General features: G+C 37.8%; 1 protein-coding gene across 1 annotated transcript; it reads right to left on the reverse strand.

Annotated features, from left to right (window-relative positions):
* Window positions 1–8801: 8801 nt before the first annotated feature.
* On the reverse strand, window positions 8802–9878 carry LOC149813909 (F-box/kelch-repeat protein At3g06240-like). Its single transcript, XM_089991223.1, has one exon. The coding sequence runs from the start codon at window positions 9876–9878 to the stop codon at window positions 8802–8804; it is 1077 nt and encodes a 358-aa protein (XP_089847349.1).
* Window positions 9879–25348: the final 15470 nt, after the last annotated feature.

Consider the following 25348-nt stretch of genomic DNA (forward strand, 5'->3'; position numbering starts at 1 on the left):
TCCAGCAAGGAGGGTCGACCACCACGATGGGAGAGAAGGAGGGATGGGCCAAAAATGTTAAGAGAGAGAGAGAGAGAGTAGGGAAGTCCAGTCGTTTCCCCCTTTCCTCTTAATTTAATTTCCTTCCCCACTTAGGGGAGTTTTCATTTTCAAAACCCTAACCTCTAGCCCACATTTTAAGTGGGTGTTTAGAATTTTCCAAAATCGCCCTCATCTTCTCTTTAGCAAAATTATCTCAAACTTCCAATTTCTCTCTTTTAGTGGTACCCTCCTCCATTTGGTGGGATTTTCCTTGTTTCTTGGAAAATAGGGAACTAAAAACCAACTCCCACGCGTTTTTGGTGGGAAGTGGGTTATGAGGTAGAGAGTTTTTTTTTTCTTTCTAGCCCACATTTTTACCCCTTTCACTATGGTAAAAATCACCTTTATGTGTAAAAAAGAAAAATCTGTGCACTGGGGGTTTCAAACCATGGTCCTCCACCGAAGGGACAACGGACCCCCACCACTTGTGTTATATTGCTTTTCGTTGCAAAGGATGTGGACTAAATTGTATTTAACCCTTTTTGTTCAGTTCCGAGTTTTATGCAAAAAGGCAACACTTTACCTTTCTACATGAGCGCACCGTAGGTTTTGAACTTGGGTTGTGGCTCCACACAACCATGTGTCCTACCACTACACCATATCATTGCTTGTTGTTTAACTTTACAAAGAAATTCCCTTTATGTCCTATTAAGACATTTTCCCCCCGTTGGTGGATCTCTCATGTTACTACGTGGATTTTTCTCCTGTTTATTCTAAACTTACACCCTCTCAACTTAAATGTGCTTCGAATCTCACGCTATCATTCCGAAACCATTGGATTTTCCCATTTGGCCCCATGAACCGGGTTGGATTATCGGATCTCGCTAAAGTTCGGATCTAAATCCCATTTCTAGTATTCGTCATTGGGTTCGTTTTATTAACCCATAAGCATTGAAATCACATTGCATATTACAAAAGTTATATTATTTCATACAAATGCATATTTTTTTATTTCATTGATAATTTCTTAAAATTTATGGGTTTTACAGTTGTGATATAAATGATTGAATGTATTGCAATGTTTGACATGACTATCCATGCTTGCATGAAGTTATTTTGGATTTGATTATGCATTCCATGTGAAATTGTATCATGAAAATATGCTTAAATTGAATGTATCATATTTGTGAATGTGATTTTATCTTTCTAAATATCTTTGTGATGTGTGTAAATATGATGTGATGGTGTTACACACAAAAATATTGAATTATCAATGCATTCATAAAAGTTCATGGAATTGCATTTTAAGTTAAACATGTATGTGGTAGAGGAAAAGAAAATTTGTGCATTAAAAAAATAAAAAAAATTGCTCACCAATAATCACCAAACAAGAATTCCTAACAGATTTATAAACCACGTAGCATTCTTATGATTCTCTTTTAACTTGTTAGGATAATATCCGTAATATCATAGGACAAAATTACTATAAACCGTGAATGAATGTACAGTAGGATAATTGATAATGAGGTATTGCTTGAATATATGGATGGTGTTGACAGTTTTATTGAATTTACAAAGGCAAGTGTCAGTACAGTGGATTTCACAGGTCAGATCAGGTGCCCCTGCACGATGTATAAGAACAATAGATTTGTAGAACCTCATGACATTAGACATCACCTATACAAGAATGGTTTTGTGAGTGGTTATCAAAATTGGATTCTTCATGATGAAAAATTTAGGAATAATTTTGATGCATGGGTGAATATGGTGCATGATAATCCATATATGGATTTGATATTTGATGCTGCAGGACCAAAACTGGATTCTGCTATGGGTCCTAGTGATGTACCAACTGGATAGAGGAAGCAACAACAAACGATGCAGGTAGTAGATTTTATGACTTACTTAGAGATGATGAGGAACCACTTTAGAATGGTTGTGAGAGTCACACTATCTTATCTGTAGTTCTTCAACTACTAAATTTGAAGTCAGAGTATAATTTGAGTCAATCATGTTTTGACCGTCTGTGCTCTATTGTGAAGAGTATGTTGCCCGAAGATGAGAAATTACCATAAAATTTCTACCGTGCGAAGGTTATGATCAACACTTTAGGTATGGAGTATCAAAAGATAGATGCTTATCCAAATCACTGCATGTTATATTTTAAAGACCAAGAAAGTAGCAGATATGTCTGTCATGTGGGCATCCTCAATGCAAGCTAAAGACAAGAGGCAATGCTAGCACGAGGTCAAAAGAAGTGTCATACAAGTTACTCTGCTATTTTCCTCTTACCCTTAGATTCTAACGATTGTATATGTCTTCGAGAACAGCTAAACACATGAGATGGCATGCAAATAAAGTTCGACACGATGAAGACAAGATCACACATCATGTTAACGTGGAAGCTTGAAAGCACTTTGATCGTACTCATCAGACCTTCGCAACGAAAGTGAGAAATGTTAGGTTCGGTTTATGTATAGATGTATTTAATCTATTTGAGGATAGATCAACCCCATACTCGTGTTGACCGATATTTGTCACCTCATACAACCTTCCTCCAAGCTTATGTATGAAGCATCAAAATCTTTTTTTGTCACTATTGATCCCTAGTCTGACGTATTCGGGCTAAAATCTTGATGTATATTTAAGGTCATTGATTGATAAACTGAAAATACTATGGGATGATGATGTTCTCACGTATGATGCTCACAAAAAATAAAACTTCATTATGAAGGCTACTATTTTATTGATAATTAGTGACTTTCTTGCGTATGGTATGTTATCTGGTTGAAGCACACATAAGAGGTTGGCATATCCATACTGCATAGAGAAAGCAAAATCTTTTAGATTGACGCATGGAAGGAAGCCGTGTTGGTTTGATTGCCACTGTCGATTTCTATCAAGCAACCATCCGTTCTAACGACAAAGGAACACATTTTAAGCAAGCAAAACTGAAATAGAATATACACCTACATGGTTGTCTGGGTTAAAGATCTTAAGATGATTGTGATTCTTTCTCTATGGACTGACAGATGTCCGTAGTGCGATGCCCTTCCTTAGATTTGGGAAGGATCAGAATTGGATAAAGAAATCTATATTTTAGAAACTACCATATTAATTGTCCTTATTAATACGACATAATTTGGATGTGAAACATATGAAGAAAAATATGTTCGATAATGTGGTCAATACAGTAATGAATATCAAAGGAAAAATAAAGGATAATCCAAAGGGTTGCAAATAGGTCTGGTTTAGGAAGACATTTTTTTCAAATTTTGACTGTTCTGGACCCGAACCAACCTGACTCCCCAATGTATTTTGAGATCCAAAACCCGACCCATTTAGATCCCAATGTAAGATATAGCACATAATTAAAAAAAGAAAAACTTAAACCTGAATGTTCAACTTTTTTTATTTCCTTTTGCTAGGCCAATGGAAAACTCGTCAGGCTTCAGTTGATAAAACCCTTGAGGTGCCCCCCTGCTCAATGGGAAATACACCCAACTTTGAGTTTATTTAAAGGGACGCTCCTTTATGGGCTTCGAACTCATGCCTTTCCATCAACTTTTTAACAAGTTGCCCTTACCAGATGAGCGGCACCCTTGTCAGCTAAAAATATTGGTGAGGCAGGCCTGATGCATCATGGAAATGTTTGGCTGATTTTGAAGGCAACTTTCGGCCCTCTTTGCCAACACTTTTTCCCTTTCAAGCTTAAAAGCCCTTTAGATTAAATATCGCTAGCATGTTGAACCCACATTTATATACCATCTTTAATTAAGAAGGACATTATAATGATTGACTTTTCAAAGCATTTGATGCAATACATAAATCAATAGAAGGAAGTATATGAGGTGGATGATTAACGGTTTTAATAACACCTGGGTAGTCATTGACCTTTCAGTCGTGCAATCCATGCGAGGGTGTCATATACGATCTAGTCTCTAAAGTTTATAAAAAAAAAAGTTTATGGATTTTAGACCCAAATATGGATCTCAAACTGAATTCAAGTATAAAAAAATGTTTAAAATTTGTGTAATTTGAGAAAAATAAGAATTAATATTTTTTATATACAAATACAAAAAAACATATATAAACTAGAAATAAGTCTTAAAATCCTAAAATACAAGAAAATAAATCATAAATAAACTAAAAAATCCTAAACTACAAGAAAAATAAACCATAAAATTAAATATAAAAGACCCTAATTCATACACTAATCAAATAAAAAAACCATCATTAAATAAAAGAAAAGCCCTAATCAAATTAATTATAAAAACTCCAAATTTAAGAAATTTAATTCAAAACCCTAATCAATGAAAACCCAAAAAAGAAAATTCAAATCAAATTAACAATAAAAAATTTTCATTAAATTTTTTTGATTTAAAGACCAAACCAAAGAAAAAAAAACTCTAATCAAATAAAAAAATCCCTAATCAAATTATATATAAAAACCTCTAATTTAAAATTTTGATTCAAAGCCTTAATAAAAGAAAATCAAATAAAAAAACCATAATCAAATCAAAGTAAATCCCTAATCAAATTTACTATAAAAAACTCTAATTAAGAAATTTGATTCAAAGCCCTAACCAAAGAAAAAACTCAAATCAAATCAAAGTAAAATTTTAATTAAATTAACTAGAAAATCAAAGAGAAAGCTCTAATTAAATAAAAACCCCTATTCAAAGAAATTTCTTATTGAGAGACCTAATCAAAACCCTAATCAAAGAGAATACGAGAGAGAGAGAGAGAGAGAGAGAGGGTCAAGGATAGATTCCTTCTCCCTTGACTTTTTCGTTAGAGTGATCCCTCATCCTATTCTAAGCGTTTGATCATCACAACGTCCAGCACGACATGTGATCAAACACGCCCTAATGTCCTGTGGGTCCCTATATGAGGAAGGATTTATTATGATGGGGTACATTGCTGAATTGCCTCTGCTTACATGATCTGCTAGTTTTACCAACGATAATGGCTCAACTATGCTTGTCTGAGAAAAGGTGAATAATAAGAGGTCTCATATTTACCTTTTTAATGTGAATCTCGTATTAAGCGATTTATCTTTCACTCATACGGAGAATAGAACAACCATTTTGAAGGCTATCTATGATAAGTGGGAGCGCTTAAAATGATGTCTATGAGAAGTGGGAGTGTTCGAATATCTTAGCATGTTGCTTTTGCAATCGCGAGCGACTAAGAATATTTGAGGTGTCATATCTCACTGCAGGACAGTGAAAGAATTTTTGAAATCCATTGGGATAAAAAATATTGATTTATACGAGATTTTATCTCAAGCCATATAGATTTGTAGCTTCGTTATAGATCTTGATATTATGGACTCTATTGAGAGACTACTAAAGATCTTTTGTGTTAATGAAGTAGTCGTGTCCTTTTCAAATAATAACAAGAGTTCAACCTCGTGTCAACACAAGAAGTTAAAATACTTTGTTGTTAAAGAAATGACTGAGAATCATCTGTTATGTATTGATACAATTGGTACGAAAGAAATGACTATGGATCTTCTTTACTAAAGGGCTAGCACCAAGATTGTATTCTCAACATGTAAAGGGGATGAGTTTTTTTTAGTCCTTCTGATGTATAACAATACATTATATGTGCTCACATTTGTGAAAATAAATGAATTTTCTATGGCATTGTGTATTATTGATTTTACATAAGAAAAACCTGTCATATGGTTAGAGAGAATAGCAGAATAACAATATGAAATGACCATTTGAATGAGTTAGAGATCAACCTATTCATGAATGTAATCTCAACATGCTAAAGCATTGATAATGAATTGTATTGTAGTATATAAAAATAGGGTATTTCATAAAGAGGTATTCATCTCCATAACTCATATGATTCATTTTTGTGATACAGGATAGCATGTGAACCCATTAAAATCGAGATTACTGTATAAACCTTTATTTATAACACTTTTAGTATCAGTGGGTCAAGTGAAAGAATGTTGGATATTTTGGGCTTGGATCCAACCCATATGTGACTCGGTTTGACACTACAAGTTGTGGGCTAGTGGTTAATAGTGAGGAGTTGATAGCTTTAAGTAGGTGGAGGTTACGTGAATGTGGAAGCCCACTGGTCCCCTTATAAAAGGAAGAGGGGGACTGTACGTGTGATGGGTGCAATCAGCCTCCTAACTCTCTCGTATAGTGTCCACATTCTGATATTTTTGAGTTCAGGGTCCTGCTCACCGTTGGGGATCATTTCAATGGCATCTACAAGTACTCATATACATTTCAGCTATGTTTTTTGGGAATACGCCAACACTTTTCTACTAGGGAGATGTTGCCGTATCAAGTACCCGTAATTTTTAGCCACCTCATAAGGGGTAAGCACACTATCAGGTGTGCCAGACGCATGACTCTTGGTGGCAGTTACAATATGAATTGACTCTATCTACCTTCCACCAAATGAGCCATCTTTTCCGGATGTTGTTATCATTGCAATGTTGGACGACTATGTAGGTTCTTTTGCGGTAACTGTCAATATACGAAAAACAATTAATACGCCATTTGCTCGCCATATACAAAACTGGTGATGGTATCAAAGCAGGTGAAGGCACAAAATTTAGACTTGAGAGAGAGAGAGAGAGAACCTACCCGTTTATATTGAACAGATAGGGGTAATGCTAAAAGCATTGGAAAGGCTTGTGGATCCATCTAGCTCGGTGGAGACCTACCGTTTGGTGGGTTTCTGGGTGTCATTCCATCTTGGCAATGAATGACATCCAATTCCTTTGAACGCTTTTCTATCCAAGGTCCATCGAAACTTGCCCCAAAGGGAGTTTATGTAATATAATGGGGTTGGACCTTGGTTATCAGACGGGTGGTCAAGGTTCGATTTCTGTGGTGGGCATCACTCTTTTGTCTGCCTGCTACCAGGCTCTCAGTTTATCCGTTTAACTACAAAAAAAAAAAAAAACTTGAACCTGATCATCCTCTCTCAGTTAATGGTGTGACTTGTATGGATTTGTCTCTTTCAAAAAAATTGTCCATTGGTATCCCATGGCATATATAGCAAGTCGGTGCTTGCTTGGTGGTTGTTTCCGATCTTGCTTGTGAAGTTGTAATTAGGCTTTTTTTGGCAATGTACCATAACTTGGGATGCATAAGTTTTTTATCAGCATTTTCAGTTGAGACAAAACTCAATTTTGAACTTGAGAACATTAAGCTTAAAAATTGGTTTTTTTTAATTGAGTAATTTCCAAACCAGCACCAGCACCAGCACCAGTTTTTATATATATCCACAGATTCTTTCTTATCAAATACCGGCAATTTTTTACTTTATGCTTGCCGAGCCGAAGAGGTGAGCCCTTAGGTAACCCATGCCACATTGATTGGTTGGTGCATGTGGAGTCTTTTTTTTTGAGGAAAAGTAAACTTAGTTTTATTAATCAGGAAAAACATGGCTCAGGGTAATGAGATATCGACCCCCAGCCTAACAAGGGAAGAGTTGGACAAGCGGTGAAGATAGGACGGATCCGGTTGACGTCCTACTTTGGCCGCTTCAGCATGACCATATTTAATACATCCGAAAGAATGTGCATCAAGACCGAAGGTGCCGGGGATGCATGTGGAATCAATAGTAGTTCAACGAACTAAGCAAATAAACCTCCTATTAAAGTCATATATTGAAATAACCAATTTGCCGATACTAAAGCTCTCTTTTTTCTTTTCTTTTCTTTTATGATGAGTAACCCTTAACGAGGACCGGACCACTTAATGGGCCTGTGCGCTGCGAGGTAAACCCCAGGTGGGTTCATTAACATCCAAGCACTTACAGAGTCCACCAGTTAAAATCATCTGTAAAAGTCGAACTTGAGATGAAAGGGTCAGCAGCACCTTCACCCCAAGACTAGTGTCACTTCTAACCTTTTTAATTAGCATTTTTGTCTTGAATGATTATCTGTTAAGCAGCAAATGCTATCAACCAACCGGAACATTCCTCGTCTGGGATCAGTTAGTGCTTCTCACCATGGGATGGGACGTGGCAAGTTCCAAACCCACTGGTATATAGGTGGTTGAATAGCTGATGTAAAATGAGGGAGCCTTAATTCCCCCAGCTCTGTTGCAGAAGAAAAACAACAAAAGGTACCACCACAAGTGAAAACGTTGTTTTCTCAACAATTCTCATGTAATTTCAGTGTTTGAAGATAATGAATATTTGGTATGTTTTAAAGTTAGATAAAAAGAATTATATTGAGCATTAAAAAAAAATTACAAATATATTATCACCAAAGGTGTGTGATATATATACGTTAACTAAATATTAAACGAAAAGTGGAAGAGAAATTAAATGCTGGCAAGCCTTGAGTCTTCTCTTTCCTTTTGTAAATCCTTCTCTCTCTCTCTCATATGAGTCCTTATCTTCACCTTTATTTGGATCTACATACCCTAGATCAACTTTATCTCTAACAGATGCCTCATGATAATGAATATTTGGTATGTTTTAAAGTTAAATAAAAGAATTATATTGAGCTTAAAAAAAAAATTACAAATATATTATCACCATAGGTGTGTGATATATATATATATATATATATATATATGGAAAAGTGGAAGAGAAATTGAATGCTGGCTGCCGCAAGTTTGAATACCACAAACATGTCCTATCATTTCAGTTGGTAACAGATGGAAGTCCATGGAAAGTATTTCACAGTAAAAATAAAAACATCAATACGAAAAGAAAAAAAAAAAAGTATAATCAAGATCAGAATTAGAGTCATGATCAGACCAAATATTCTCATCAAGCATCCGCCATTATGCATCATCACTTTTCCCTGCTATAGAGTCCAGAGAAAAGAGTCTCCCTTCGAAGGTAATAGCAAGCATCCGCGTGGGCAACCTCGCGCCCGCGCAACCGAGCTTCCTGAACGTACACGACTCAACATCGTAAAGCACCAAGCAATGTTCTTCCCCGATGTCCAACCAGAACAACAACTCACCGTTCCAAACGTCAAGCGGAATCGGCGGAGCGGAATCCAACATATCCAACCCGTGAAAAACGACATGGTAGTCTTTGGTCCAAACATCGGTCTCGTAATCCCTCATCACCCACAAGTTGAAATGATCATCAATCTCGGCGTCCATGACAGCCAAGCAACCCCTCAGCTCATACAGATACATGCGGTGGGGGAAGTCCGGCTGAGTGTGGTCGTTGCAGCAGGGTGGGTGGGGTTTGGCTCCCAAGGTCTCCCGTTCCAAATCGAATGTCACGATGTAAAAGGGGTTGCCTCGACGCTCTTCGAGCAACCAGTGCGCAACGTTATTGACTATTCGGCCGCACGTGTCGAAGACAGCTTGGGGCAGGGTGCCCACCGGTCGCCAAGATGAGTCCTTGCCCAGAGTGATCACCTCGCACTCGTACCTCGTCTGGGGAAAAAGCCCTCTTCCTGCGATTCCTCGTGGGTGGGAGTGATTTTCATTATTACCTGACGATCCCAACCTCAATCGGAGCACCTTGTATTCGAGTGTTTTGGGGTTGAAACCGAAAGCATATTTGAAAACGTTGTGGTACCAGCGTTGGGGTTCTGGGTAGTCCAAAGGAGACGAATTCTGCAGGGTTGTGTGCTCGCCGGTGCAGGGATTGCAGACGAAGCAAACGCGGCCATAGTTATCGGCCAAGAACAGCAAGCCGTTGCGAACGTCGTAGGTGAAGCTGCTGAACTTGGCAGAGTTCACGTTACAAATCTTTGAGAGGTTGCCTTGGGCCATCACCTTTCCCTCGTTATCCTCTTCGAACTGCAACAGGGAGATTTCGGGAACTCCAGGATTGTAGCAGTTGGAGAGGATGAGCACACGAAAGGGAGGCTTGTTCACACACACCATGTCAGCCATAGAAACGTTTCTAGGCTTTGGTTTTTGAAGGAAGATCAGGAAGGGGAAGGGAAGGGTCTCTCTCTCTCTCTCTCTCTCTCTCTCTGGCTGAGATTTGGAAGAAAACGAACGCTGAAATAGTCTTAAAACGCCCGAATTTCCCGAATAGCAATAACAAATTTTATTTGTTATTATCCACCAGGGTGTAGAAGTAGGGGTGCAAACGGATGGGGATCAGGTCATTTGGCAAATGAAGTATAAGTCTCATCTGACAATCCTGACCATTGAGGGATATTCTAAGATGGTGCCATGTGTCGACCATTTTTCCCGCTCAACAAGAGCTAAGACGTTAAATGCTTCATTAAAAAAAAAATACAATAAAAATAGAAAGGAAATGCTTCATTCAAATGTAAGATGGTGTTTAACACTTCCTTTTTTTTTTTTGTCATTCTTTAAAGTATTCTTTAAAGTCCCCAGATACCCATAACATGAATTAAAAAGAAAACAACACTCTTAACAGTTTAACCAACATATGTTAATTCATTATTCACTCTTTAACGGCAAGCGAAAAACTCGCTGCTTTTGATCAAGCAATAACGGTGAGAGTTGTCACATAGGTAATAATGGCAACATACAACCATGAATCTTGTCGTTATTGCTTCATCAATAACGGTGAGTTGGACTGGGCCTTGAATGCCTTGTCCCTGCACACATCTGGCCGTTAAAAATATGTATATAAATGCAGAAGTTCTTGGCCATTAAGCACGTTATACTGTTGGTGAAAGGATTTTCACTAAACAGCTCAATGTATTCCACATCCTTAAAGTTTGAACCACAAAGTATTTGTTTTACATGATATTGATGTTCATGGAGATCCCTGTGCCTCATCTATGAAGACTTCCTATTAAAGGATGAAGCTCCTTTTTTTTTTTCTCCTCAAATCATATTTATAAAACCCAACTATGATAATCTCTTTCATCTTTTTTTTTTTCCCTCACCTGTTTCTAATATCTTAACATATCTTGACACATCTTGAAAACCTATAGCTTTACATCACCTCAAAAAAAAAGACAGAAGACACCACTTGTTTCTCATGTAAAATGGAGCCTAAATAGGAGGATCTATAAAATGGGAAATTGATCAGGTTCCACACCAAAACAAACAGCCATAACAAATCTCCGCATCAAATATGTAGTAATCAATTAAATATATTTTTTTTCAATCAGATATCATGTCTCAAACTGCAATGAAATAAAGGGTATCAAGCTATAATTGCCTATTCAAGGAGGCTTTCAGCTATAATTCCCTATTCCGGTATTTTCAGTTTTTTAACGGAATGTTTTTTCCAGAATCAGATTTTTTGGGGAATCTTTTGACATATGGGTTGGAGCCAACCAGGCCGGTCGTTTCTTTCATGCCTCCAGCGTTTTCCTGGACGGCCTGACAGGTTTCTTTCATGCCTCCGGCGTTTTCCTGAACCGCCTGAAAGGTTTCTTTCATGCCTCCTGCACTTCCATTAGTATATATATGAGCCATAATTCCACAGATACTCTCAAGCTGGGAGCGCATTTTGTGTTACTTCACACTTCACAGCTGAAAACTACCGCAGCCACTACACTGCAAGTAAGTATTTTTGTGGATTGTCAAATTCTCTGTCTTTCTGGGTTTGTTTTTTTTTCTTTTTTAAGCAGATTTTTAATGAGTAGCCAACTTCAGACCGCGGACAACCTCAACAACCACCCATGGCTGATGCGCGTTTACAACCACAGGAAGAATGGTCATGGTTCGATATGAAAATTCTCACTCCCACAGACTTAGGAATACTTTATCTTCACAAGAAATCATATGACATTTTTAAATACTTTTTGACACAACATGAGTTAGACAATTTCTTAAATCCCGGTATTACAGTGGAGGTACAACACGACAATGGCATAACACCCGCACAATTCTATAGGGTCCAAGGCAATCATGATAGGTTTCGTATTGGTGGCATAGGGTGGAGGCATATTGTAGAGGAAAATGGTTTTGCTGTAGGCGACACCATTGATCTATGGATTTATAGGGACGAGGATGATGACGAACTGGGACTCGCAGTTACAAGGCCATGACAAGATGGAGGCGTTGGTGTTATCATTTTAGAACTGTATTTTCTGTGTTAGTTTAGTTAGTGCTTCTTTTTTTTTTTTTTTTTTTTGAGAAGTTTCAGTATTATATCATGTGTGTGTATGCTTGTTTTATGTAAAAGAGAACAAAGGAGAAACAAATGCTTTTGAGGTCTATGCTTGAGGGTTAACTGTGTTGGTAATGACATAATATAAATTTAATTTGATAAGTTAATGGCAATGGTAGAGATATGGAACTTAATCAAGAGTCATTGTCCGAACTTTCCATTGGTTGATTGTGTCCCTTAAGTTGCTTAACTGTGGTTAACCATCTCCTAGACACTGCTGTAGGCACATGATAAATGCACTGAATGCAGACAGGACAACTGCTCCACCATGTGCACTCACCCTAAAATGCATTGGTTATGTGAGTACGTAGCAGTTGTCAACAGTTGCTAGTAAGACTGACAATAATTGGTCACAGGGTAACACTGAATGAAGGCGAATGGGACTGAAACTGTTCATATTCATATCAGTATGGATTAGAACAAAATCAACCAACTAACCAATAAAATGCTTATCTGGAAGCCGCTTAACGATGTCTCCAGTATCATAATTTGTAAGGCCTCTTGCCGGCCAGGATTACTTGCACAATAATTGGCTACAGATTCAAAATACTAATTTAAATTGTTAAGGTATATAGTTTCTGTTTTTCCTATCAGTGCTCCATAACTATTTGCATTTGTTTATATATAGATCATAATCTCTATGTCAAAGCATTTGCAATTTCTCTAGCAGCACAAATTCATTAAATCAGCAGGCATATATCGACAAGAATACCATTTCTAATCCAGTTGCTTAATTTATAGCCCGACTAGTATGAGCTAATTTGAAATATTTAAGTCAACGTATCACTTATCCCGGTTGTTTTCTTGATTCTAATTCATAAGCTAATTTACAGCAGAGTAAGTCGTGCAATCTATGAAAAATCCAGTATACTAAAATACTAATCAACAACAGTGATCCTAGTCCACAAGGATCTAACTATGTGATAAAACAAACCAAAAAATTAAAGCGGGGGCTCCTTTCTCATTTTCCACGTTTTGCGATATGAATTTATGCGTGATTCTTTAACAAGGTGTCCAACAGAATGAAAGAAATCTGTAAAAAACAAACAAAAAAATCCTCCAACAGATGTGGCCAATACCACATTTGATTAATAGGATGTTGGCTAAACGGATTCCAATTTGGATTGGGACGGTGAAATGCTCATATCAGATTCTCTTTTTTTACATGTAAACAGATTTGGATATCCGTCAAATTTAGAATCTTTGTCAGATTCAGTTGCGGTTAACCAATATCATGCTTGTCTTTGATTCCTGGCATATCCTGTTTTGGCTAAAATTCTTGTTTTTGCATTTATTATAATTGCAACCAAAGTCTTGCTAATACAAGAAGAATCTTTATCCTTCCGATTTTCTCTCAGTTTTTAAAATTTATCATTTTAAAAGCGCCCGTAACGTACACAGTAAACCATTTTTTACCTTTTCCTTCCACGACCCTGCATTTCCGTCTTTTTCTGAAGCACATGCTCTCTCTCTCTCTCCACGACTGATGGTCTGCAGGTACCCATCACGAAGGACCTGAAATTGGGCTTGAGATTAAACAAATTACTCAAATGGGAAAGAAGTTGTGAGACTCGCACACTAATTGAAAAAGGATCAGGTGCACACTTCTACTGTGTCGTCTGACAGTTGTGGGCCCTAAGAAATGATGGAGGACGATCAGGTGCAGCAATCATATTTGCACCTGTTCCACCCCCCTCATCTGCCTTTGCCCAAGTCAGATCAGGCGATACATTTGAAATCACCACCATCCATAACCTGAGTCTCTGCACAACGATAACATAACTCGTAAGCACATTTGGCGGGGCTGAGGGAACGCCTTTCTGCGCGCTTGCCCGCTTTGATGGGGAAGCGCGTTGCATCTGGGCATGTTGGGAGAAGCAACATTAAAAGGTAAGCTGTGAAAAAGTGAATCTCATTTCTTTGCAAACGACGAGAGTTACATTCTAATTTGCTTGAGATTCAAAATGACATATAATTCTCAAATCATGTTTTGAAAAGAGCAGTAAACGTGCCCTAGTGTTGTAACAAAGAGTTTCTTAGGGTATGTTTGATGGTTTGTTCAGGAGGAACTATAAAAAAAAGAACAAAACAATGATTTTCTTGGTCCAACGTTTGTTTGGATCGTTCAAATATCCATTGTTTGATGATGATGGGCAGACAAGTGGGACAGACACCGGCTGCTGCAACTGCATGATCGTCAGCATACTATGACTCTCATTTTTGAGCATCTCCTGCATCTGTCCGTTGGGGACGCAGCCTGAGAAGGAGGCGACGAGCATAGTTCGAGCTAGGGACGGCGGTGAAGAAGATGAATTGAAAGTCGTAAGGTTCAATGCATGATCCAAACACGCTAAGATGCTTCGCTCGTGCAGCCAGAAACAGCCATGATCGGGAGTGGGAGAAAGACACTTCACCGCGGAAACCCTCAATCGGGACAGATCATACGCTTCTGCACCAGAAACTGCCTGGTTGGAGTCCGGTGAGGCTTCAGAATCGCCGAATCCAGCCACGATGAAGGAAATTCGTCGTCTGAAACCCCTAGATCACCTTTGGGAGGTATAATGAGGTCGTCGAGATCGAAATCAAAGTCGTCGCCTTCGAGCCCTAGCTCCTCCACCAGAGACTCCGAGAATTCGAAATCCAACGGATGTCCGCAAAGAATCTGTGATCGAGAGGATGGAATTGCAGTGGCTCAGATGACATGAGAGGAAGAAGTTAGGGGTTCGGAAAACCCTAACCCTAATTTTTCGATCATCCACTGACCAGTAGGGGTGATGGAGACTCCCACTGGGCGATTGCGCTGGCATTGGCAGTGGCCACACATGCGTAAGAAGCAGAGAGAGAAAGAGGCACAACAATTCTACCTTAAAATTATGTAAACATCGCATTCCTTTTGATATTCACATTGAGCTTCTTACTAGTCTTAGAGAAAATGATAAAAAAAAGGCACGAGTAAATACAACATTTGTGGAAGAAAATTTGTCAGAGGCGAACCCTAATTCAGAATATGAAGATGGCCCATCACTGTCTTAAGACATTGAACGATACAATAAAGTTTGATACTGAAGATGACTTTTATACATAACTCTATGTTTAGATAAATATATTGTGTTGTTAGATGTTAAATGTTTTGTGTTGTTAAATATTTAATGACATATCTATGTTTGATTAATCTTATTACATCAATATGTTTAATGACATATCTATGTTTGATTAATCTTATTACATCAATATGTTTAATGACATATCTATGTTTGGTTAATCTTATTACATAAATATATTGTTTTATTGTATTCTATGATTTTTTTTTTCAAACTTATTTAGATTTTTAAAGACCTTTTTTTAGCAAAATTTATGATTTTTTTACGACACTATAAATATCTTACTTTGAGCCCGACCGATACAGGTTATGATATGCTACTTACAACCTTGGATTTAACCAAGAAAAAAACCTCATCAAATTTTATGATACAAGAATCAAACCTTCTAGTACTCTAAGATTTTCATCCTTCAACAATTCATGTGCTTGAAACAAGTAACTCCAAATAAGCTCACAAGAAATGAAACATAAACAAAAGCAAAACGAAACCCTACAACTTTGTACCCCCACTCTACCCACTGGGAGCATCTCCCCCTGCTTCAGCCTTGACGCAAGAGACACTGACCCCGGTCCTGAACTGGAAACATCATACAACTTGGTAAGCCTTAAGCAGACCCACACACCTAGCCATGTGCAAAGATCCATAGTGGGCGAGTGCAAGAAAATTTAATAAAACTATCTATTAAAATCACCCAAAGCATGCAACAAACCCGGATTTCTATCTGAGTTTTCAACATCTACTGTAAACTAGGAAAATTGCTTCGTACACTTGGGCAACAATATTATTTTTGCATTCATGTTTTCTACAAGCAACCATGAGTCTAAGACATTAATTATCGTCCGATAACAAATACATCAGAAGCAAACAACAATCTTGCTGATCGTTGAAACAAATATTTTGTCCAGAAAGAACACAGATTTGAGAATTTAATGAAATTTACCAAATGAAATGAATTAATTGATGTATCATTGCTTCATAGGATTTCTTGCGACAATCCTCCAAAACGGATGAAAGCTATTTCCATTTTTTTTAGCTTTCCTGATTTTCCTTAAGTGTTGCTTGTCGCATACCTTTAAACAAAGTTTTCTTTAAAAAAGCAATAAACTCGGAGGTTGCAGTTGTATCCTTCATTTTTATCACATTCTACATCTGAAATCCCCTGGAGCACAAAAAGCCAAACAATTAAAATAATGATGGTTTGGAGGTAGAGGGAATTTTGGGCATCAAGCACCACAACATGATCTTTTACTGAACTGCTAAACTGGATTGTTAGAAAACCGCCAAACGAGAAGTCACGGGAAAATTTGGTTCGCTATCAACCAAAAAACTATTAATCAGAAAAGCATACATGTTAGCTTGCACGATTAGAGCTAAAGAACAACCCACTGTCATTTGCCTAGTGATAAACTCTATGGCTGGATGGCATAAAATTGCCCAAACATAGCCAATGTACTGTTAAATTATATTACATATATATCTATATACATGTCTAGAGAGACACCTATACATATATATTTTATATCCATGTCAATGTGTCTATCTAGATGTATATAATATATATACATTTTGTAATACCCACTAGGGGTAAAATAGTCCTTTTATATATTCCATGCATATTCATTTGAAATATGCTCTTTTATTTTCTTTTCTTTTTTACATCATTGAGGGGCCCACCATATGAACGTTGGAGGGGCTCCAAAGTTCCTATGGGAGCCCCTCCTTGGGTCCTCTCTTGTGTATAAATAAGGGCCTTTGCCCCATGTAATTGCCTTCTCTATAAAAGTTCCTATATTTTTTAGCTCTCTTTCTCATTTTTATGTTTGTTGTCACTTTGTGGCTTGTTGTATTCTTGCCCATTAGTGGCATGTTACTTGTGTGCTTGTGCATTTTCTAGTCATTTTGTAACATTATCTTTCTCTTTAGTGTTTCGTAACATGGTATCAAAACTTTAGTTGTGAAAGTACCATTGGACTACTCTTTTTGTTGCTCTCCATCAAACTTCTTCAAAATGGCCGACAAAAATTCAGAAATCGATCTTTCATTCAAATTGAATAAAACAAATTATAGGACGTGGGCAACCGCTATAGAAAATAATCTCAAAGGTAAGACTTTGGAGTGTTGTATATGGAACCATTCCGAAACCACAATTAAAGCTTACAAAGGAGAGAAATGAAGAAAAAACTTTCAATAAAGAAGAGAAGGCCAAAGCTATTCACACTACAACAAAGCAGTAGATTAGCGACGACCACATTCCGTCGCTGATCCGTCGCTAACATGGTTAGCGACGGATTAGCTACAACGAGGCGAAAGTATGCTTACGTCGTGAATATTTCGACGCTAACTGGCGACGAAATTATTCCGTCGCCAGGTCCGTCGCTAATTGCGACGGAATAACGAGCGCTATATTCCGTCGTCAATCCGCCGGTACTCAACGTCGACCACTGCTTGGCGACGGATTTACTTCCGTCGCTATGCCGTCGCTATATTAATATGAATAGCGACGGATGGTTCCGTCGCTAATCCGTCGCAAACACGAAAAAAAATTTAAAAAAATTTATTTGAAAATTAATTACCGAGAACTGTACAATTTATATTTCCTGTAAATAAAAAACAAACCACACAAAAAAATTCATATAACAAGAATCTACAACAATTAATCGTTCCACCTTAAAATTAAGAAGTTTAATTATTTACAATTCAACAATTACAATTAGGAAAAATAAAAAAAATGGAACTTCTTCAACACAGTCCTCTAATCATCGCCAAGATTTTGTGCGTCTTCTTATTCATTGTCTTTATCTGTCCCTTCAGCTCCACTACCCTGATTATCGCTAGCAGCCTACACAAGAAAAGAACAATCAGTATTGATAAACAAAATATAATGAAATAAATTACACACTATATGTGATTCTATCATGTGCTCATGTGTGATCTAAGGCAATAAAAAAACTCTATATGTGATTCTATCATGCTCATATGTGCTCTAAGGCAGTCAAAAAATTGAATATGTGATTATAGCATGTTCATATGTGTTCTAAGGCATCTAAAAAAACTCTATATGTGATTCTACCATGCTCAGATGTGCTTTAAGGCAGGCAAAAAACTATATATGTGATTCGATCATGCTCGTATGTGTGCTAAGGCAGTAAAAAAATTGAATATGTGAATATAGCATGCTCATATGTGCTCTACTACGTCAGATGCTTTTTTTGCTGCAGTCTTCATAGTGTGCAGCATGTCTGCAAATCGATTGGCAACCACCTTCTGCCACACCTTCCTTGCATCATTTTCTTCCACCGTAGTTGCGAAGCGATTCGAAGCCTACAAATAATTTCAGAAAGTTAGTAAACATTGCTTAAATAAATTAAATATGAAACACATTAACTATGAGGAACAACTGTATACCATGAATGATGACCACAATCTGTCTAACACCTCCTTTGGGTACTCTTTCCATTGAGCAACTGGTCCTGGTAGATGTTGAAGAAGTGAATTCCTAATCTCCCGTATTACTTCTTGTGGCTCAAACCTCGTGCTGCACATGAATTGTTACACAGTAAATATCAATATAAAATATTTAAAAGATATGCAATAATTGAAAACAAAATACTTACGGTCGATTATCGATATACACTATTCGAATAAGTCTTCTTGTGCCAGCCTGAGAAGACCCTGTTTCCTGTGTTGGCTGTTGACTTGTGTGATCAACTGGTGTAGGTGGGTCGTGTACAGGCGCAACATCATCTGTAAAAAAATACATTAGAAATTCTCAGAATGTGCATTTGAACTAATCAAGCATCTAATTAGTTATATGATATACCTATCACAGGAGCCCGTGAAGATGAAGGCTGAGCCTGGCTACAACTGGATGAGCGACCACTATAACCTCCACAAACCATATTCTAACAAATAACATATGTCATACAATACATTCAAATAATTCACATCAAGTATTACAATGCAATCAAGTCATTCACATCAAGCATTGCAATGCATTCAAATAATTCAAATCATTGGCATCAAGTATTGCACTAATTCAAATCATTCGTTAATTGCATAAATTATAATACATTCGGATAATTGAAATCATTCATATCAAGTATTACAATGCAATCAAGTCATTCACATCAAGCATTGCAATGCATTCAAATAATTCAAATCATTGGCATCAAGTATTGCACTAATTCAAATCATTCGTTAATTGCATAAATTATAATACATTCAGATAATTGAAATCATTCACATCAAGTATTACAATGCAATCAAGTCATTCACATCAAGCATTGCAATGCATTCAAATAATTCAAATCATTGGCATCAAGTATTGCACTAATTCAAATCATTCGTTAATTGCATAAATTATAATACATTCAGATAATTGAAATCATTCACATCAAGTATTACAATGCATTCGAATCATTCGTATCAAGTATTACAATACATTCAAATAAAATTTATGATCATTCACACCAAGTATTGCAATACAACTCACATCAAGTATTACAATGCATTTAAATAGAGGTTTGTAGTATAAGATTTTGCTCACTAGCTTGAGAATTCTTCCTCATCACTAGTTTGACTTTCTTCATCTTCTTCTTCTTCTTCTTCTTCTTCTTCATTGTTTGCCCATCCACTTGGTACATCATTTGGATCACATTCCTCTATGAATGTTTCATCGGCCAATGGAGATATGACATGCATATCATGCACAACATCGTGACCATAAGCGAAGTCATAGACATCATCTGATTGATAGTAATCACTGTCTTCAGCTAACTCATCTTCCTGTAACTGATCATACTCGGGGTATAGTTTGGATTTCACCTTGCAAACTGCCCACCATTCATTTTTATCTGACTTTTTTATACTCGGATATGAAGTATAATAAACTTGTTGAGCTTGCGAGGCTAATATGAATGGTTCATATGTTCCAAACCTGGATTTATGATTCACCTGCACAATGCCTGAAGCTTTGTCGAGTCTTGTTGCAGTTGGATCAAACCAATGACACTTGAATATCGTAACCCTGTTATTCATGCCTAAGTAAGTCAACTCCATTATTTCCTCTATAACACCGTAGCAATCATGTTCATTTTCACCGTAGCTGCTACCCTTGACACACACGCCACTATTTATCGTTGATTTGTTTATACCGTAGTCTTTTGTATGGAATCGATAACCATTTACGATATACCCGTTGTAGCATTGCACAACTTTGGTCGGACCATGTTCTAAATCACATATTCCTTGATCTTTAACATCACCATTGCGAACCTACGCACAAACATAAACAATGATTGTGATCACGATCAATTAAGTAACTTAGTGTTGTTTATAAGTACAAAATTTATGTTAGCTTTTTTACCAACAGTTTCAACCACTCCACAAACTTAGTTTCACGTTCTTTTTGTACTTCTGCATCAGTGAGATGTGAAACTTCATTTTGCAACTCCAGATCAAATCGTCTGCAAACCACAAATACTTATATTACCGAGCCATGTATCCACATATAGAACATAAAAGGATTTATAATTGAGTTGCATATACATATACTTACTCGATGTATGGGTCGATCGCTGAGCAATTAAAAAGAATATAGATGTGTGCTGCATCTTGCTCTCGATCTGTCAATAGCCTTGATCGGCAACTACCAAATGCATGCCCAGGTGATTGAAATATCGACAGCTTGTCAGCTACAGTTACTTGTTCTCCATCATCGTTACGGGGCGGGCATGTGTAACGTGTTGGAATATGAGGTTCGAAGTACATAGATGAGAAATTTGAAATCTCTTCTAAAGTGTACGCCTCACAAATAGAGCCTTCTACTCTTGCTTTATTACGAACCTTTTTTTTTAGGTCGAACATGCATCTGACAAGAATATACATTTCAAATTTTAAATATCTGTCACTAAAAAGACAAATATAAAAAAACATATACCTTTCAAATGGGTACATCCATCGATATTGCACAGGGCCACCAACCCTTAGCTCATATGGCAGATGTATGATCAAATGTTCCATAACATCGAAAAATGCTGGCGGAAATATCTTTTCTAACAGACAAACAGTGGTGATGACAGAGTCCTCGAGATTCTTTACATCTGATACAACGACCTCCCGTGCCCACAATGTTCTGAAAAATCCGCTCAACTCAGACAATACCCCCCATATAGGTTTGTCTAACATATCATGGAATGCTAGGGGTATCAATCGTTGCATAAAAATATGATAATCATGGCTCTTCAACCCATATAACTGTCCATCGTCAATCTTCACAGCCCGAGCAATGTTAGAGACATATCTATCTGAAAATCTCAGTTGTCTAACCATTGACATACATGTTTTATTTGATCAGGTCTGAGCACGTACTTCGCCTTTGGTTTCAGTACTTTGCCATTATACTCTTTGAGTTCCAATTCTGGTCTTTTACATATTAATTTTAAATCCATACGGGCTTTCAGATTATCCTTCATTTTTCCTTTAATATTCATTACTGTATTGAACACATTATCAAACACATTTTTCTCTACATGCATCACATCCAAATTATGTCGTATCAATAGGGTCGGCCAATACGGTAGTTCCCAAAAAATAGATTTTTTCGTCCAATTGTGATCCTTCCCAAATCCACGGAAGGGTGTAGGACTGCGGGCATCTGTTAATACATCTGGAAAGTATCGCAATCTTCTTAGAATCTCTATGCCAGACAATCTTGAGGATGGACCTTCCGTTTCAGTTGTGCCTGCTTTAAATGCATTCTTTTGACGTCGGAACGGATGAACGCTGGGTAGAAATCGACGATGACAATCAAACCAGCAAGGCTTCCTTCTATGCCTCAATCTAAAAGCTTTGGAATCCTCCATGCAGTACGGACAAGCCAACCTCCCATGTGTGCTCCAACCAGATAACATACCATATGCAGGGAAGTCACTGATTGTCCAAAGAACAGCGGCCTTCATGTTGAAATTTTGTTTTTTGTGGGCATCATACGTGGTAACATCGTCATCCCACAGTACTTTTAATTCATCAATCAATGGCCTTAGATATACATCAAGATTTTGGCCAGGTGAGGTCGAACCAGGGATCAACAGAGACAAGAAAAGATTTGGACGTTTCATACACAAGCTTGGTGGAAGGTTGTATGGAGTTACAAATACTGGCCAGCATGAGTATGGAGTTGATCTACTCCCAAATGGATTAAATCCATCTGTACATAGACCGAGTCTAACATTTCGCACTTCCATTGCGAAGTTCTGATGAGTACGATCAAAGTGCTTCCAAGCTTCAGCGTCAACAGGATGCGTGATCTTGTTTTCATCTTGTCGAACTTTATTTGCATGCCATCTCATGTGTTTAGCTGTCCTTGAAGACATATACAATCGTTGTAATCTAGGAGTGATAGGAAAGTAGCAGAGCGACTTGTATAAAACTTCCTTTGATCTCGTGCTACCATTGCCTCTTGTCTTTGGCTTGAACCGAGGATGCCCACATGACGGACAAGATATGTCGTTTTCCTGCTCTTTGAAATACAACATGCAGTGATTTGGACAAGCATCAATCTTTTTGTAACCCATACCTAGAGCGTTGACCATAACTTTCGCACGATAGAAATTTTGTGGCAATTTCTCATCTTTAGGCAACATACTCTTCACAATCATGCACAAACGGTCAAAACATGATTGACTCAAATTATACTCGGACTTCAAATTCATTAGTTGAAGAACTGCAGACAAGATAGTGTGACTCTCACAACCGTTCCAAAGTGGCTCATCAACATCTTTAAGTAAATCATAAAATCTACTAGCTGCATCGTTTGGTGATTCTTCATCTACGACAATTCTTACATCACTAGAACTCATAGCAGAACTCAGTTTTGTTCCTACGGCATCAAATATCAAATTCGTATATGGATTATTGTGCACCACATTCACCCATGCATCAAAATCGTTTCTAAATTCTTCTCCATGAAACGTCCAGTTCTGATAATCACTCACAAAACCCTTCCTGTATAGGTGATGTCTAACGCCATGAGGTTCTACAAATCGATTATTCTTACAAATCTTGCAGGGACACCTAATCCGACCTGTGGGATCTACCGTACTGACACTTGCCGTTGCAAATTCAATAAAACTATCGACACCATCCATATATTCATGCGATAACTCATTGTCCACTATCCTACGGTACATCCATTCACGGTTTGCAGTCATTCTGTCGTATGATGTTACGAATAGTATCCTAACCAGTTAAAAGAGAACCATCAGAATGCTATGATGAAGAAAATATCAAATTTATCATGCAATATATGATGTCATACAATCACAAGAATTATGATGCATGCATTGATAACTTAATATTTTCATGTGCAAACTATTCATGACACGATACATTCATTTGAAGCATGCTTTCAATATACAATTTCACATGGAAGACATAATCAAATTGAAAGTAACTACATGTAAGCATGGATACAATCACATCAAACATTACAATACATCGAAATAATTCATATCAAACAAATGTCAAACATGTACCTGCAGCAAACACACTTCAATATCCCACTAACTACTACCATGCATAGCATGGACTCCGTACTCCAAAAATAAGAACATTTCTATTCTCATACATTAAAATCATGCTCAGTATGATATCCGAACTCCAACAAAGGAGTCCTAGATATCAACAACTAAGTGAGTGTGTGAACAATAAAGTGTTACATTCAATAAATTAAATAACATGTGATGCGCTTGCATCACTTACTCACCACGGGTATTTACCCGATTTGCATTGTTTTTGTCACTTACTTACCACGGGTGGCAGAGCACAAGCGAGTTCCGTTGAGAAATCTGCAAAAAACACTGTGTTAAAATGAATATTGAAGCTAATTAGGGAAACACAAATACTTATGCAATGCAAAAAACAACTAAACTGTTGATAATATATCTAATGATGAAATGCGATGAAATAAAGTGAAAAAGAAGCATTGATGATATATTTTTTTAAACTAGCGTCTTCCCCTAAAAAAAAGGGAGAAAAATTATAAGTGCACTCCGAACCTTGTTTTTGAAGCTTGAACATCAAATTGTAGTGAGAACTCGATGAAAAAACTAAAGGCTAATTTTTCAAATTGCTCCCATGTTTTCAGTATAATTCAAAATTGCACCAATGTTACAAAACTTTTCGCCCAAAGTAGGAAAAAAAAGAAATCTGATTCTTTCATGCTTGATGCACACATTCATGATCATCACCAAAGTGGAAAAAAGAAAAAAAAATTAACACAAGCATGTGGAATCTTAAGGAAGAAATGTGATTTTGATGATTCCAATAACAAACCAAGCAAAAGACCCACAACTTGAAGGTTTGAGGGACCAACGTGAGGGCGATGGAAGGATTGTGGATCTTGAAAATGTGCACACAAGGGACAGCGAACAGGCTGGCGAGGTTGCGTGGATGAGCAAGACCTCAAGCCTGACTGAAGTGAGGAATGGAGGCTAGGCTGAGGTGAGCTCACCTCAGGGGAGGCTCAGACGTGAACCTGGCCCAGGCGAGGGCTCGACCCTGGCCTCAACGAGCACACCTTATGGCTCGAGCATGAGGCTGGCTCAAGCGAGGACTCACCTCAGGCTATGAGCCTGAGGCAAGCCCGGCTTAGGCGAAGCCTCACCTCAGGCCATGAGCTTGAGGCAAGGCAAGCTCAGGCGAGGTTCACCGCCGATAGCCCAGGCTCAACCTCATCGCCCATCGCCGGGGCGTACAGCGTGAAGAAGAAGAAGAAGAAGAAGAAGAAGAAGAAGAAGATGCAAGTGATTACCTGCGTGTCGCCGGCCGGTGGCGGGAGGTTGACGGGGAGCGGCGGCTGGCGAGCGCCGGCGGCCGGACGGTGGCGAGAGCTGACGGGCGGCGGGAGGGAGAGGGCGGCGGGCAGGAGCAATACAGCGAAACAGGAAAAAGAGAAAGAGGGATGGGATTAGGGATTTACGCGACATTTAGCGACGACTTAGCGGCGGAAACATTCCGTCGCTAAGCCGTCGCTAAATTAAAATACCAAAATACAAAAAAAACGACGAAATATATTTTGTTGCTACGCCGTCGCTAATTAGCGACGGATTAGCGACGACAGAATTCCCTCTCTAAATCCATCGCTAAAATGGTGTTCT

This window comes from Nuphar pumila, chromosome 16 (assembly GCF_984573655.1).
Source record: "Nuphar pumila chromosome 16, dmNupPumi1.hap1.1, whole genome shotgun sequence".
NCBI classification, from domain to species: domain Eukaryota; kingdom Viridiplantae; phylum Streptophyta; class Magnoliopsida; order Nymphaeales; family Nymphaeaceae; genus Nuphar; species Nuphar pumila.

Coding starts and splice junctions, on each gene's coding strand:
- LOC149813909 (XM_089991223.1), bottom strand. CDS start 9,878: ATGGCTGACATGGTGTGTGTGAACAAGCCTCCCTTTCGTGTGCTCATC.